The sequence below is a fragment of the Canis aureus genome, chromosome 16, assembly GCF_053574225.1.
Source record: "Canis aureus isolate CA01 chromosome 16, VMU_Caureus_v.1.0, whole genome shotgun sequence".
NCBI lineage: Eukaryota > Metazoa > Chordata > Mammalia > Carnivora > Canidae > Canis > Canis aureus.
Window position 1 is genome coordinate 15,422,388 of NC_135626.1, and position 13,907 is coordinate 15,436,294.

Below are 13,907 nucleotides of genomic sequence, written 5' to 3' on the forward strand. Positions count from 1 at the left end.
AATGAAAACACTGCAGAAGGGAGTACTCCACCTGAGAGCCTGTTGAAAGACAAGCGGTCAGACCCAAAGTCAAGCATCTCCCCGCCCCGGGAAACCGCAGGCTCGGCTGGGGAGAGGCTGTGTGCTGAGGGGCAGGCGCAGCCCACACAGCTGGATACTTTGGGGCAGTCTGTGGCTCTGGGATCCATACCCAGAACCGGGAAAGCAAGGCTAGGCGGAGGCTTCCTTGTGTGTGTAATCCAGTTGAGGCTTGTTAAATTTGGTAAACAGAGCTGATAACGCACATGCCACTTTTCTAAAACAGACACAAGGTCTTCAACTGATTAGAGGTTTTGATTCTACAAAGAAAATCAGGACTTCCTCAGGGCCTGAGCTGAGTCACCTTTAGTCATCTCTAAGTGGGACAAACACAGTCGGTAAATCCTTTTTATTGGCACCCTCGTTGGTGTGTGACTGGTTGTTGGCGTAATTGTTTTTCCCTGGGAGAAATTACACTAGGCATCGAGAGGAATCATATACAGTTTTTAAAAGGGATGAGCAATGGAGCTTTAACAGAAGGGAGAAATGACAAAGCGATCCAGACAACACTGGTTCCACTGTGAAAATGGGCGTCCTGTGGTGAAGCAGACTGCAGAGAGCTCTCACGTGCCCTCGCAAAGTTTTGTGATGAACACTGACACAGTAAAGGCCTCGAGAGAGCCCTATAGGAAAAATAACCTATTTAGCTTTGTTTTGGTCAATGATGTTTCCCCAAATTTCTACCACGGGAACATTTTTATTGTGTAATAGTCATTGCACTTTGGGGAGAGCTGATCCATCATGTCTAAACACCCTTTATTACAAACTCAGGCCCAGAGAGGTGAAGACCCTGAAGAATGCAGGGAAAGGCCCTCAGTGGCTCTTGGAAGGCAGATCTCCCTGCTGTTGAGTTGGGGGCTTTTACTCTAGTTCTCTATGAAATCTTTTGCTGCCAAAGAGGAATTTTTTTCCAACTGTTTCCCACATTCAAAAAGCCAATTAAAAAAGAAAAATGTCAGTTTCAAGAAGTAGAGCAAGTTGGGCCGGGAGATTCAATCTGCAACTGATGGGGGATTGGTTTTCCCTGTTCTGCTCCTGTGAGCTGTTGCTCCTGACACCCTGAACCGGGTATTCTCAGAGGGGGACTGCTTCAGGATCAGGGGGCTGGTGGAACAGAACAGCACCCGCTCTGGGTGTCTGAGGGAGACTCATGGTATCAGATGTCCGGTTGGGGGTCAGGGTGAATGCTTTGGCCCTGTCCTTCCTCCCCGGACCCCGGAGAGCCAGCCATAGGAGAGGGCTGGGTTCGCCCAGTCTTCAGCACCCACACCACTTCCCCATTCTGGTCCTTAGTAAGCACCACAGGCCTGATTCATCAGCCAGCGTTCCGAGGTCCCGGTGGCATGTGACAGAGGCTCCAGCAGATGGGAAACCGTTTGCAGATGCCTGTGCTGGACCTCACCCGCCTTTGCTCCCAGAAGCCTGGTCAAGCTCAGCACACTCCCTCACTGCCCGCCACACCCCCCACCCCCGGCACTCTGAGAGTCAGATCTGGGTGGGAAATGGCAGGTGTGCTGGGCCCAAAACCAGCCTGCTTCTACCCCCACACCCCCAGTTTCCCTATAACAACTTTTGAGATTTCAGCTGCTAACCTTTCTCCTTCTGCTGTTTTGCTTTTGCTTTCTTGATGCAGTGATGGCTACCGGTAAGCAGGGAGATTGTCAGAGAACACTGCAATATTCCCTCCAGCCAGTCTCTGTTTTACCGAGAAACCTCTCAGCCAGAACTGTGGGTGGGGGAGGGGCAGTCAACACAGCTTCTGTTTGCCTGGAAAAAAAAAATCCCATCATAATTTTAAGGCTCTTTGAAGATTGGAGCCCTTACATCAGAGCCCCTATGAGTGATGCCTTCCTAGAATATTTCTAAAGTCAGGAAGCTAACGGCTGGTCACACATGAAGCCTCAGTCCCAGGCATTGGTAATTTTGTGGTTCCCGAGTCATAGATACTTCCTGGAGCTTCTTGGGGAAGATCATTGTGACATACTGGATTTCATTAGCCATTTCTTAGAAATAAGCAGATGTGGAGAAGAGAATAGGGTGTCTTCCCCCTACTCCAGCTTTGATTTCAAAATTTAAAGTGTTTAGGCTTCCCTCCAGGCCCCTTGTGACCAAGGGGGTGATGTGTAGAAGACCCCAGAAATGTTTGCGAAGTCTTGGACTCAGCCTAGCACCGGCCCCAGGCTTCTGTGAGGGACCGCCCATGACGCAGCCCATTTTCCTCTGCAGTTGGCCTCTACACCTCCATCTTCGGTGTGCTCCAGCTGCTCTGCCTGCTGACAGCCCCTGTCATTGGCTACATCATGGACTGGAGGCTGAAGGAGTGTGAAGATGCCTCTGAGGAGCCTGAAGAGAAAGATGCCAACCAGTGCGTAGACAGGGCCAGTGCCCTGGCTTCTGGCTCCCAGAGCCCAATATTAGGGACAGGGTGGGCTGCTCAGGTTTCAAAGTCAGCAGGAGAGGCGACAGGGAGTTATGCCCACAGCTGTTCATAAGGGCTTTAAGACAACGCTCTCTCTGCTCAGCACACATTTAAGTGTATCACTTAGTTATGAAGATTCTTTGGTGCTCGGAAGTTAGGAGAGCACTGGCTTGATGAGAGAAGGTGAGAAACCAGAGGGGAGGTCTGTGTGCAGACATCAGGTGACCAACCATTCTGTTTTTAGGACCACAGTCCCATGAATAGCACAATGGTTGAATGAGGTGAAAGCGGTCCCGCTTGCCTGTAAGGTTCACTCTGCTCAGTGGGAGTAATAAATTGCTAGAACCACAGGATGTGTTACTAGGTCTGTTCATAATTGTCAGGATGAAACAAGGTTCTGAAGCCCCGCTTTTGTGAGGGTTGGGCTCCAAGATCAGAGGATGTTAAACGCTGTCTTCCATGACTCCACCTTAATATAATAAGCAACTGTTTATTACTTTAGGCCCTGTGCCAAACACTTAATAAACAGTATCTCAGTTCAGCCTCACAACACCTTGATGAGGCGTGGACTACTGTTCTTCCCATTCTACAAATACGGTAACCAAAGTGAGGAGTTGGCATGGCTTGCCTGAGGTCACATAGTGAGGAAGTGGTGGGCCTGGGACTCCCTGTATGTATCCAGCACTTGGCATTCATTCTTGGATGTCACACAGTCGTTCCTGAGGTATCTGTGGGTAGTGGGACTGGAACTGGTAATAGTAAGTTCACAAGGAAATAATTACAGAGAATGCTCTGTTATCTAGGTCAGGTCCTAAAGCCAAGAGGCTATTTGTGCGCATTCCAGTTCCATCTGCTGTGTATTTGTTTCTCCTTCACCCCCTCCTGCCCCCAAAGGGGAAATTCACTCCCTCCCTTATTTGACTTACTATCTGACGTGTCATCAGCTCCCTACAGATTTGGGTGAAGTTGGAGCCAATGGTGTGAGGAGGCTTTGCCACACCCTGACTCGGGCACCTCTACTCTTTCCCCCCCTCCCCCATCATTTGTGCTCAGTTTCCATTGAGGCAATGCAGTGTGTTGATAACTGTCTTCTGGTACCCAACCTCTCCACTGAGGTTCACACTCAGCGCTCCGTTGAGAGTGTGCAGCGGGAGTGTCCTTAGTAGAGGTCTAGCCCTGACAGTCCCTCAAACATGCTCAGGTTAGTCTCTGAGTCTTGGATTGTCCACAAGCTGTGACTCCTAAGGCCTGACTTCTTGGAAGAGCCCTTCCCCTCCAGGAGCATCCAGCTCCAGTGTGTACTCTTGTCTCCACAGAGGTGAGAAGAAGAAGAAGCGAGACCGACAGATCCAGAAAGTCACCAATGCCATGCGAGCGTTTGCCTTCACAAACCTGCTGCTTGTGGGCTTTGGGGTGACCTGCCTCATTCCCAACCTGCCTCTACAGGTGGGTATGGGGAGAAGGAGAGGCCAGGTGGGGTATGGGACAGTAAGACTTAAAGAACAGTAAGACTTAAAGACTTAAAGACATAATGTGTCATGGAAGCCATCAACAAAGACTGTGATTTTTCATTCATTTACCTCAACCAAGTCAGCCAGCACACTATTATTTATCAAGGGCTTCTTACCTGCCAGGCTCTGTGCTTGATGCTGGAAGTGACCTCTAATGAAACTGGAATTGCCTTTCACAGAAAACTCTTGTCTATGAAGGCATATCATTCTTCATGGCCTTTTGGGCATCTTGCATGCCACGAACACCACCATCATACCATTTCCTGGAATTATAAGGGGGAGTTGTATGACTACTTGTTTTGCATTTGCTCAAACAGCTGAAACCTGATGTCCAAAGAGGTCTGGCCAATTATGGCATTGGTAGGATCATCTGCTCCTCTGGTACAAAAGTACCTACAGGGTATCTATGTTGTAGAGAGTGGGAAAGACTGTGATGATCACTTGGCATCGGGATTCAAAAGCTTAATTTCTTTTCACAAGGTTTCTAATGCTTTGAAACTTGGCTTTTGGCAAAAATTGGGAACAGAGTATATTTTGTCACCTGTCCGCTCTACCCTTAGGTCCATGAAAGTATTCTAGCGCTGGTCCTCAAGTTTTTGAACTTTGAAGGGTCATGAGTGATGGCATTGCTTCCCCATGGGTTGGCCCAAGTCCAGATAGTATCTTGGGCCAGATCCAGAAGGAAAGTGAGAATCTATTCTTTTTTACAAGTGGCCATGGGTACTTTCACGTGTATATGCCAGCACTGTATGTGCAGACCAGAGTAAACCATCAGAGACTTGTACCAGTTCCCAGCAAGAGTGTCATTGCATCCCTGGTGCCCTCCCAGCTTCCTGGTAGCTGCCCTCTCTGCAAGTCTAGCAGATTTTTGTCTTGACCACTTTGTCCAATCCGGGAGCCGTGCTCAGTAGGGACAGTCATTTGCCTTTTGTTTTATTTAGTTCTCATTGAAAGAAAAGTTCTGAAGAGGCAATAAGACACTCAATGTGGAAAGGGGGAGCCTGCACAAGTATGCGCGTGCATAGTCGGGCATAGCCCTCTTTTAACACTGCAGAGAGCAGCCCAGGCCCCCTCCCCACTCGCACTCCTGGGAACAGGTCCTGGCTGTGAGCAGGATGGCAGGGCTATGTGCAAGGGGCAAACAAAGGGTCCTAGTGGCAAAACGACTGCTCTCGTGCTTCTCAGGAATCATTTACAAGTGCTTCGAGAGCTCGCTAAGCCTGCCAGTAGTGGCTTTTTTGAGAAGCTGAGTTTTCCTTGGGAGGGGAGAAGGAAAACTACCTGCCTGTAGGGCCTGGTTGACCAGGGACAGAGACCTTCGGGCACAGTCCTCAGATCAACCAAGGTAGGAGATCAGGTCACCTCCTGTTTAGTGCTGTGTCGATGCATATGTAACACCTGACTTGGTGGAGGCAGGAGGAGCCTTTACTCAGCATTTGCCAATTTCCATGGTGTAAATGCTTTCATCCTGGCTGATTTCAGCCAGCATGAAACCACCAGTTGTGGAATTAGACAGATTCACGGTGACACGCCATCATGAGGTACTCCCACTTGACAATAAGTAAAAACCTCCAGAGCACAGATAACAGTAAAACATAGGAAAATAATTAAGAAATGGTGAGTTTTGAATATCCGTTTCCTTTTTTGAACATAACTTGTTTGATTGTAAGTTTACAAATTTAATTTTTAGTCATTTAATAGCTGGCTCACAAAATTTCTGAAAATTCAGGCATTGGCCCTGGAGATCTGGTGTGAGCCCACACCAGGTTGCCAGTGCTCCCATTGCTTACCATCCCAGGAACTCTGAGGACCCTCACACTCTGCTCTCCCTTTTTCAGATTCTCTCCTTTATCCTGCACACGATTGTGCGAGGATTCATCCACTCTGCTGTTGGGGGCCTGTACGCTGCCGTGTAAGTGCTGGGTGCTGTGGGTGGCCTGGCACCAATGGTAAGGGAATGACCTGAGGGAGGCTCATGGTGAGACGGAGGTCCTGAAGGGGGCCATCCTGCCACTTGGGCTCATCTTCTTGTACAAGGGGATGGGTACCAGGATTTCTGTTGGCTGTGTCAAGGGACAGTCACACCTGGCAGGAGGTGGGTCAGCAGGCAGACAGTTGGGTGCCCACAAACCTTGGCATCTAACACGAAGTCAGTTCCCCAGCCAGGGTCATTGCTCCTGTGTAGCTCATTATTGCCTCGGGGCTGCTGCTCAGCCCAGTCCCAGGACTGCCCCTGGCTGCTCACAGGAAGGGCAGGGGTAGGCTCTGGCTGCCCAGAGCTGAATGTTGATTTTCCGATGACCCTCAGCAGGGGCAGTGACATGGGTAACTGAACCCATAATGTGTCAGACTGTTCTCACCCTGAATCTGAGAGGGCCTGGTTCTGCCCACAGCCCTCTCAGGCCTTGGATAAAATGAAACCTGCCTCATTTTCCAAGAGGCCACACGTGCAGAAGGAACTACCACAGTTGTTCTTCCCCCTTGGGCTGGGGCTTGGCTCAAAAATGGAACTCTGGGGGTAGTGCCTGGCTGGCTAAGTCGATAGAACATGCAACTCTTGATCTCAGGGTTGAGTTTGAGCCCCACATTGGATGCAGAGATTACTTAAAAATAAAATCTTTTAAAAAGTGGAACTCAAACACCCTCTGCTGTGTGTCTCTGACTAAAGACCATTTCATCCCTGTCTGGGAGCCCCTTCCTACCTCTGGGGTCTCAAAGCCTGACAGTCCCTGAGATTTTGCCACAGTTCTCTCCCTCTCCCAATAGCATCCCAAGGGGGGTCATTCCAGGTCTATGTTTCGTCCCCTACTCCACCCAGTGCCAGGAGGAAGTTGCTGCTGCCTTGGCAGAGTGTGCGAGTCCACTAAGTGTGATGCCGAGTTTCCGTGATTACACAATGCTCCTTTGGATGAGGGTGTTAGCAGAGCCAGGGCCAGCCTCCAACCTGCTCCCTGGGCCCATTTCCCATGCCACAGATTCCTCCTGGCACCACTCTTCCACTCAGCTTGTCCAGACACCCAGAGACCTGGGGCACACCTGGGTTGGGCAGGGTCCTCCCCCAGAATCTGAAAGAGACGTTCACAGTCACAGAACTGCTTAGCAGAAACTAATCCAAGAAGGCACCCCACCATTCTCTCAGGTTGCTCCTGCCTCTTCTCTGGCACCAGGGTGCAGCCTGGAGGCATCAGGACACCTGGGGCCAGGCTGAGGCTGAGGAGTGTTTGGAAAGTCTGAGAGTGGTGCCTGTGGTGACAGGTCCCCTATTGTCCTGGCAGGTACCCCTCCACCCAGTTTGGCAGCCTCACAGGACTGCAGTCGCTGGTCAGTGCACTCTTCGCTCTCCTGCAGCAACCCCTGTTTCTGGCCATGATGGGTCCCCTCCAAGGAGACCCTCTCTGGGTAAGAAGGGTCTGGGGCGGTGGGCTGTAGGCATGTGCCCCACTCTGTGGAATCAGAGCTGGGAGACATCCCAAGGGAGCTTCTGGAGCCCCAAGCATAGGCAGGTTGGAACATTGGTTAGGATTGATTTAGGGTCCCCTGGTGACTGGTGACTGGGCAGAAGGAGAAAAGTATCCCTTCTGGACTTTATTCTGGGGCAGCCCTCCCGCTGAGGATTGGGATTCCTAACCAGGTACACTGAGCCTGCCCATGTCCTGGTCCCACCCCTGAACATTCACATCAGTAGGTCAAAGGTGGGGGCCTGGGCCCTGCAGGCTTCCCGGCAGCCATGGACACCGGGGAATTCTGATGCTGGAATGTGGAATGACGGGCCCTTGGACCGCTTCAACCTTCCAGTTTGTTTGTCTTTTCTTGTCCAGTGACCTCACGTTTTTTAAAACTGAGTGTGGGGAAGGGTCTTGAGCCGGGCTCTGGAAAGACCACAGCCCCTGACTGTTCCCCTGCCTGTTCCCCTGCCCCATGTGATGGCAACTCTTAATTCTGCTTCTCCAGGTGAATGTGGGGCTACTTGGCCTGAGCATGCTGGGGTTCTGCCTCCCCCTCTACCTCATCTGCTACCGGCGCCAGCTGGAGAGGCAGCTGCAGCAGAAGAGGGAGGATGACAAGCTTTTCCTCAAGCTGAATGGCTCATCCAACCGGGAAGCTTTTGTGTAGTGCCCACCACCTCAGAACTGTGGCCTGCCCTCGCTTCAGTGACTCACCAGTGTCCTTCTCTCCATCCCAGAGGACCTCCGTGCACCCTCAGGATCCTCTCCTTCACATTTTTGGAGTCCACGCTCCTTCCCAGGGCCCTGGTCCTGCCTTGGAGCTCTGCTGTGGAAGAATGGGAGAGGGCCCGGATGTTCAATTTTCCTACTGCTGGAAGCAAAGGCAGCCTTGGGCTTTGCTCTGCCATCCTCGGGGGGACCCTGGGGTCCTGAGGCTCTGTGGTGCCTGCAGGGGGAGCAAGGAGGGCCCCCAGCAGGCAGGCTCTCTCCCTTAAGTGTCTGGATTCTGCCTCTTGCCAAAGCAGAGGGGTCTGCCATCTATTGCCTGCCAACTACCCCTCGGTTGCATGACCACTGGCCACACCTGCCCAAGGACAAAGGCTTGCGCTGCCTGCACCCCCTTGCCTGGCCCCTCGACCTCCTCCCTTGGTCAGTCTGAGGCTGCCTGAGGAAGGAAGGACCCGCTTCCTGTTGTTGGTGCTAACTCCTTTGTAATTCCAGCCCCCTGTAGCCTGTCTATGACCTGTCCTGCTGTTATAGGCCTGTGGAGAAGCCCCCCTTGTTTAAAGCCTGGGGAGAGGATGGAGGGCTGGATAGTCAGGCATGGCTTAGAAGCCAAGGACAAGGCTGCTTCGTAGTCCCTCACCTCCTCCCTCAGGGAGAAGAGCAAGTTTCCACTGCCACCCTCCATCCAGTCTGTGACCTGAAGGGAATTAAAACCACACCAACAGGGCACCCCCTCCACACACAGCTGTCTTTATGGGGGTGGCAGTCAGGCTGTTGCTGACAGAGAGGTCCTGGCCTGACTGGGGAGATGGATTGTGAGGGGCTGTGTGTACATGTGGGATGTGTGACCATGTGATGTATGTGAGAGATGTGTGTGGGGTGGTGCTGAGGTGTGGGCTCTGGGTGTCTGCCCTCATCATTCTGGGGCCCCCACACAGCAGCCAGTCAGACCTGCTATAGGCCCAAGGGCCGGGGAGGCCGCAAGGCTCTGGGCCTGGAGCTGGTCTGAGGCTGTGGGGCCACAGCGACCCCTGCTGGCAGGCTCCTCCAGGGCCCTGGAGCTATTTGCGTGAGAGGCCACTCCTCTGCCAGGCTGGCCTGGCATTCCAGCCACCCACCTGACTGCCCCCAGAAATGTGTCTGAGAATTCCTGGGAGTGCTCAGCAGGGTGGGTTGATTTTTAGATTTATACTTTTTGGGTCTTTTTAGTTTTACCAGACTCCTTTTTGTAAAGCAATAAATCCATTTTCCTCCTGATAAGGGATCCCCCTGCTAGCATTTCAGTTAATGGCTACATATGCCTGTCTTGAGCTTGCGAAGAGGCAAGACAAGGTTTTCTGCCATACCCAGCAGTTCCCCATCTGACTGCCATCTTAGGAGCTGCAGTGGGCCAAGAAAATATCTTACTCTCCTGCCTTGCCCCCAAACAAACTGGGCTTGGCAGACATCTTAGAAGTGTGGGCCCACCCCTCCTCTGCTGTTTATCCCAGCCAAACCGTGAATCCTGACCCCTCCCATCCTGTACTCAGATTTCCTACCCCTACTCAGGGTTCCTCCTGAGCTGAGGACACAGAGTGACACCAAGAGAGTCTCAGAGACGAGGCAGAATGCGGTGAGGGGAACTGGTGAACAGGAAGGGGCAGACCCAGACCCAAATTTGAGCTCTGCATGAACAGTTGAGCACCTTGAACACACCTAATTTTCCTAGGCTTCATTCCAGTCCACTCAAACATTTAAACAAACAAACAAAAAAATTCCTTAAGACAAATACTTTTTATTTAAAAGGAGAGAGAACTAGATCAACATTTCCCAAATCCTTCCTCAGAACACTAGTTCTATGAGATGTTAATTCTAATTGGAAAAAAAAAAAAAAAAACTTTAATGGTAAGGGCTGCCTGGCTGGCTCAATCAGTAGAACTTATGACTCAGGGTTGTGGTTGTGAGTTCAAGCCCCATGTTGGGCATAGAACTTAAGAGAAAAAAGAAAATGGCCAAATTTGGGAAATGCAGAGAGAAAGTCAAGTGTGTTTTCTTACAGCAGGTACCTGATGCACTTTTGTCATGTTCATGGACATGTGGCTTCCCAAGACCAGGTGTGGTATGCTGCAGAGCACTAGTTTTAGTGGTCAGAGCTGTCTGTCCTCATGTGTGCCCAGTGACCACCCGCAGCAGGCACTCCTCTGGTGCTTGTTAAAAGTGTAAACGCCAGGTGTTGCCTCTGGCCTAGAGGAAATGAGCAGTCTGTTTTGGTAAGCCCCATCTGGTGATTCTGGTGCCCCCAAAAAGTCTGCTCTGACTGTAGGGAATTGATGGATTACATATTTTCCTGTTGTCATCCTTGAATCATAAAAACCCAGGAGTTAGATACTATCCCTATCTTATAGCCAGAAAGCTGGAGGCCCAAGGGCTATAATAACTTGCTCAAGGTTAGAGCCAGAGGAGTGCAGTTTGGGGAAGTGCCAATAGCAAGAGTTAGCAAGGGCCCTTCCAGGTGGGAAAATGCATTGAGGTTGTACATTCAGGGCCTGTGCTGTCTCCAGCAGCACTCAGGGCCAGCCAAAGGGAGTTGCTGCCACCTGTCTCTCCCACCCACTGGCAGGACATGGAGACTGTGGGAAGAAACAGGCATTGAGAAATGAGTTCAGGGTGGAGCAGTTCCAGGTGGGTCAGGTACCTATGCCCCCACCCCCTTGTCGGGGGCCAGGCATTCTGCTCTGCACAGAGTTGATGGGTTACATACTTTCCTATTATCATCCTTGAATCATGATAACCCAGGAGTTAGATACTATCCGTATTTTATAGCTGGAAAACTCGAGGCCCAGAGGGTGTAGTAACTTGCTCAAGGTTAGAGCTGGTACTCCTCTATGCCTCTGAAGTCATTAGAGCATCCAAGGCCCTCCAGACCAGGACATTCCATTCAGAGCATCAATCAGCCTCAGGGCCCAACAGGCTATGGGAGCAGGGCAGCACCGGCCCAGGAAAGGGAAGCAAAAAGCCAGGCATGTTCTCTATTTGTTGGAGCCAAGAGCTTCCCCAGACCGGGGATTAAGCATAGAGTAATGTTGGCTGATAGGTACTTGGGGGAGCAAATGTCTGTCACCTCAACCCTGAGAGGAATTCCCTGAGGGGGAAAGGACCAGGGGCTGGTCAAGAGGCAGAGGGCACCAAGTGGCCACAGATCTCTGTCTCTGTTACCCCTTCCCCCATGCTTCAGGTTTCTGGTGGGAAGGGGCCAGAAGTGATACCTGGCCAGAGTGAGGGATGGGTTGGACCACCCTAGGAGCATTGCCAGGAGTCCCCTCCTCTCTAGTCTCCTTGGACTCCTGTCCAGGAATCTTGTCATTCCTTTGTAGTTGGCTTCCTCCAAACCCTCCTGGGGGAAGGTTCCAGCCATCCTCATTGTTGCCCTGGACTATGTCTGATGGCCTGGGCCCCCCGGACTCTGAAATGGGGACATACTTGGCGTGGGGGTACATATGCAGGACCGCCACAGGCAGTAGCATGAATACATTCAGCCCAGTGGGGTTTCTGATGCACTTGGATGATAGCCTATGAGAGTATGGAACGGGGGATGGGGGATGCAGACAAGCGGTTGGCCCTCTGTGGTGAGGGGCCCCCAGCAGAGAGCTCTGAGAATCCTCTCTACAGGATTGGGCTTCCAGGGCTATTTAAGCACCAGCTCCCTTTCCCTCTGAAGGAGAACACAATAGCTTCTCATGGTTCTTGGGGTGGTGAGGTGCCTTATCTGTTCCAATTATCAGGGGCCCAACTCAAGGGTTAGAGCCCATTTTCTTCTAAATAAATGGTGGGATTATGAGGATTTGGAGCCCAGGACCCCCAAAGTGAAAGAGTTGGTTTTCCATAGGCTGCAGCACCCCCAGCCCTAGAATTGGGGGTAATCAGTGTGAAAAGGTGGGCTCTGTGAACCTGTTGCCACCCATGTTCTAACTCACCCAAAGCCTGGGGTGAGGATGCTGTGTCATGAAGGAAGTGCAGCATTGTCTATGTGGGTGGCCTGCCATAGGGTGAGGCTCTCTGTACACAGGGAGCTACTGCCTGTGTCCCTGGGTCTCTGCAGATGGTATGTCCACCTTTGAAGTTAGTCATTCTCAGCCTCCTGGGGTGGATCTGAGATGAACTGAGGCCCCTGGCAGCTCCCGGCCCCATCCCAGAATGAGGTCCCATCTCTTCTGTGCCAAGGAGGCAGTGAGACAAAGCTCAGAGGTTAGAGGCCCCACCACAGATACCATCTGGGTGACCTTAGGCAAGTCTTGAGCCTCAGTTTCCTTATCCGTAAAATGGAGATGATACCTTCACTGTGAGGTAGGTGAACATGGACACAAAGCCCTGGTACAGCAATATACTTGACACTTAGTAGGTACTTAACAAGCAATAGCATTACGTTTATGATTCCAGAGGAGTGCAGCTAGCACAGGGAATGAAGACCCCCCCCCCACCCTAACCCCATCCCTATCAAAGGACATCTACTTTAGGCAACTCTGACCAGAACAGACTCGTGGCCAAGTGGAGGAAGTGAGATCTGTTTCTGCTGACCCCTATCTCTCTCAGAAAATCTCTCTATGCAAAAGCCTAAAGAAGTTGTCCCCCTGTCCGTTTTTCTTTTATGCCTCACATACTAGTAAGATATTTGGCCCTAGAGCTTCTCAAGATAATGTCTAAACGTTCAGGCACTACGACGGTATATGCTGAGTGGGGTGACTCAGGTCATGTACCACGTCCTGTACAACTGCTTGGCTGTGCCTCTGTGTGGGCACATGTGCACGCATGGGTCCAGATGTATTCAGGTGTGAATGCATTTTGAGGAGTGTGTAGGAGCTGTCCGTGTGCCCCCTCTCTACCTAGCTGGGGCAGAGGGAGAGGGTCTTCCCTCACTGAATCCCTTTCCATCACTGGAACAGCCTTGGTCCTGAGTGGCGCCTGAAGGGTCCATTGGTTCCTGTGTTAACCAGGGTCGGTAGTGATACCACTCAGTAACTGGTCCTGACTTCCTGCTCCATTGCTGTTTCTGGCACCTGGCTTACTTCCTGGCACACAGTAAGCACTCAATAAATGTATGCTGAGAATGGCTAAGAACTGCTTCCTCCTCTGCTTCTGTGTCTCTTCCTACATCTTTCTGCCCTTGCCTTTTGCTCAGATTACCTGTCACTTGTCTGAAACATGCTCCCTGACCCCCACCCCACCTCTGTGCTGCACTTGCCACTGTCCAGCTTTGCTGGTTTGGCCTTCTGCCCTGCCATTTGAAGAGTTGGGAGAGGGATGGAGTACAAGGACTCTTGGGTGGGAAGCCCACAGCTCCTGGTGAATTCTGGTTCTAAAGGGAGCTCATCCTTGTCCCTTTTCTGTTGTCCTAAAGTGCCAGTCACGGACCTGATTGCTTCTCCTATAGATTTCCCACCGAGCAGGCCATCCTCCTGCCAGGGCCCTGGGCAGTGACAGCATGAGAGACAGCGAGCCACTGGGCCTTCCCAGAGAATCCCCAAGGAGATTCCCACCCCAGGGAGGGAGGGGGTACCCTGGTTCCTGACCCTGCTTGGGTAGAGAGGGCTTGAGGCCCAGGGGAGGGATGAAGATGGCCTTGGGGGCCAGCTGAGGCAGGAAGGAGAGAGAATGTTACATGGGATGTGTGGGAGCTCCTACTCATCAGGATTGCACACTCTAAAGCTGAGCTGCTGCCACATCCCTTTGTTGCTACCTTTCCTTTTCCTG

The 13,907-nt window shown here is 51.6% G+C and overlaps 1 protein-coding gene and 1 long non-coding RNA gene across 6 annotated transcripts in view; one reads left to right on the forward strand and one right to left on the reverse strand.

Annotated features, from left to right (window-relative positions):
• Positions 1 to 13,274, forward strand: part of SLC43A2 (solute carrier family 43 member 2) — a 45,574-nt gene extending 32,300 nt beyond the window's left edge. For all 5 annotated transcript variants that reach the window (XM_077851780.1, XM_077851778.1, XM_077851781.1 and 2 more), the window contains 5 exons: positions 2,305 to 2,443; positions 3,814 to 3,943; positions 5,847 to 5,920; positions 7,284 to 7,407; positions 7,960 to 13,274. In XM_077851780.1, the coding sequence (XP_077707906.1) occupies positions 2,305 to 2,443; positions 3,814 to 3,943; positions 5,847 to 5,920; positions 7,284 to 7,407; positions 7,960 to 8,121 (629 nt within the window). In that variant the 3' untranslated portion in view covers positions 8,122 to 13,274. The remainder of the gene's footprint in view (positions 1 to 2,304; positions 2,444 to 3,813; positions 3,944 to 5,846; positions 5,921 to 7,283; positions 7,408 to 7,959) is intronic.
• Positions 261 to 4,266, reverse strand: LOC144285947 (uncharacterized). The gene is made up of 3 exons (XR_013354082.1): positions 4,125 to 4,266; positions 1,671 to 1,845; positions 261 to 701 (listed from the first exon to the last, which is right to left on the reverse strand). It is a non-coding gene; the product is annotated as an uncharacterized LOC144285947 (long non-coding RNA).
• Positions 13,275 to 13,907: the final 633 nt, after the last annotated feature.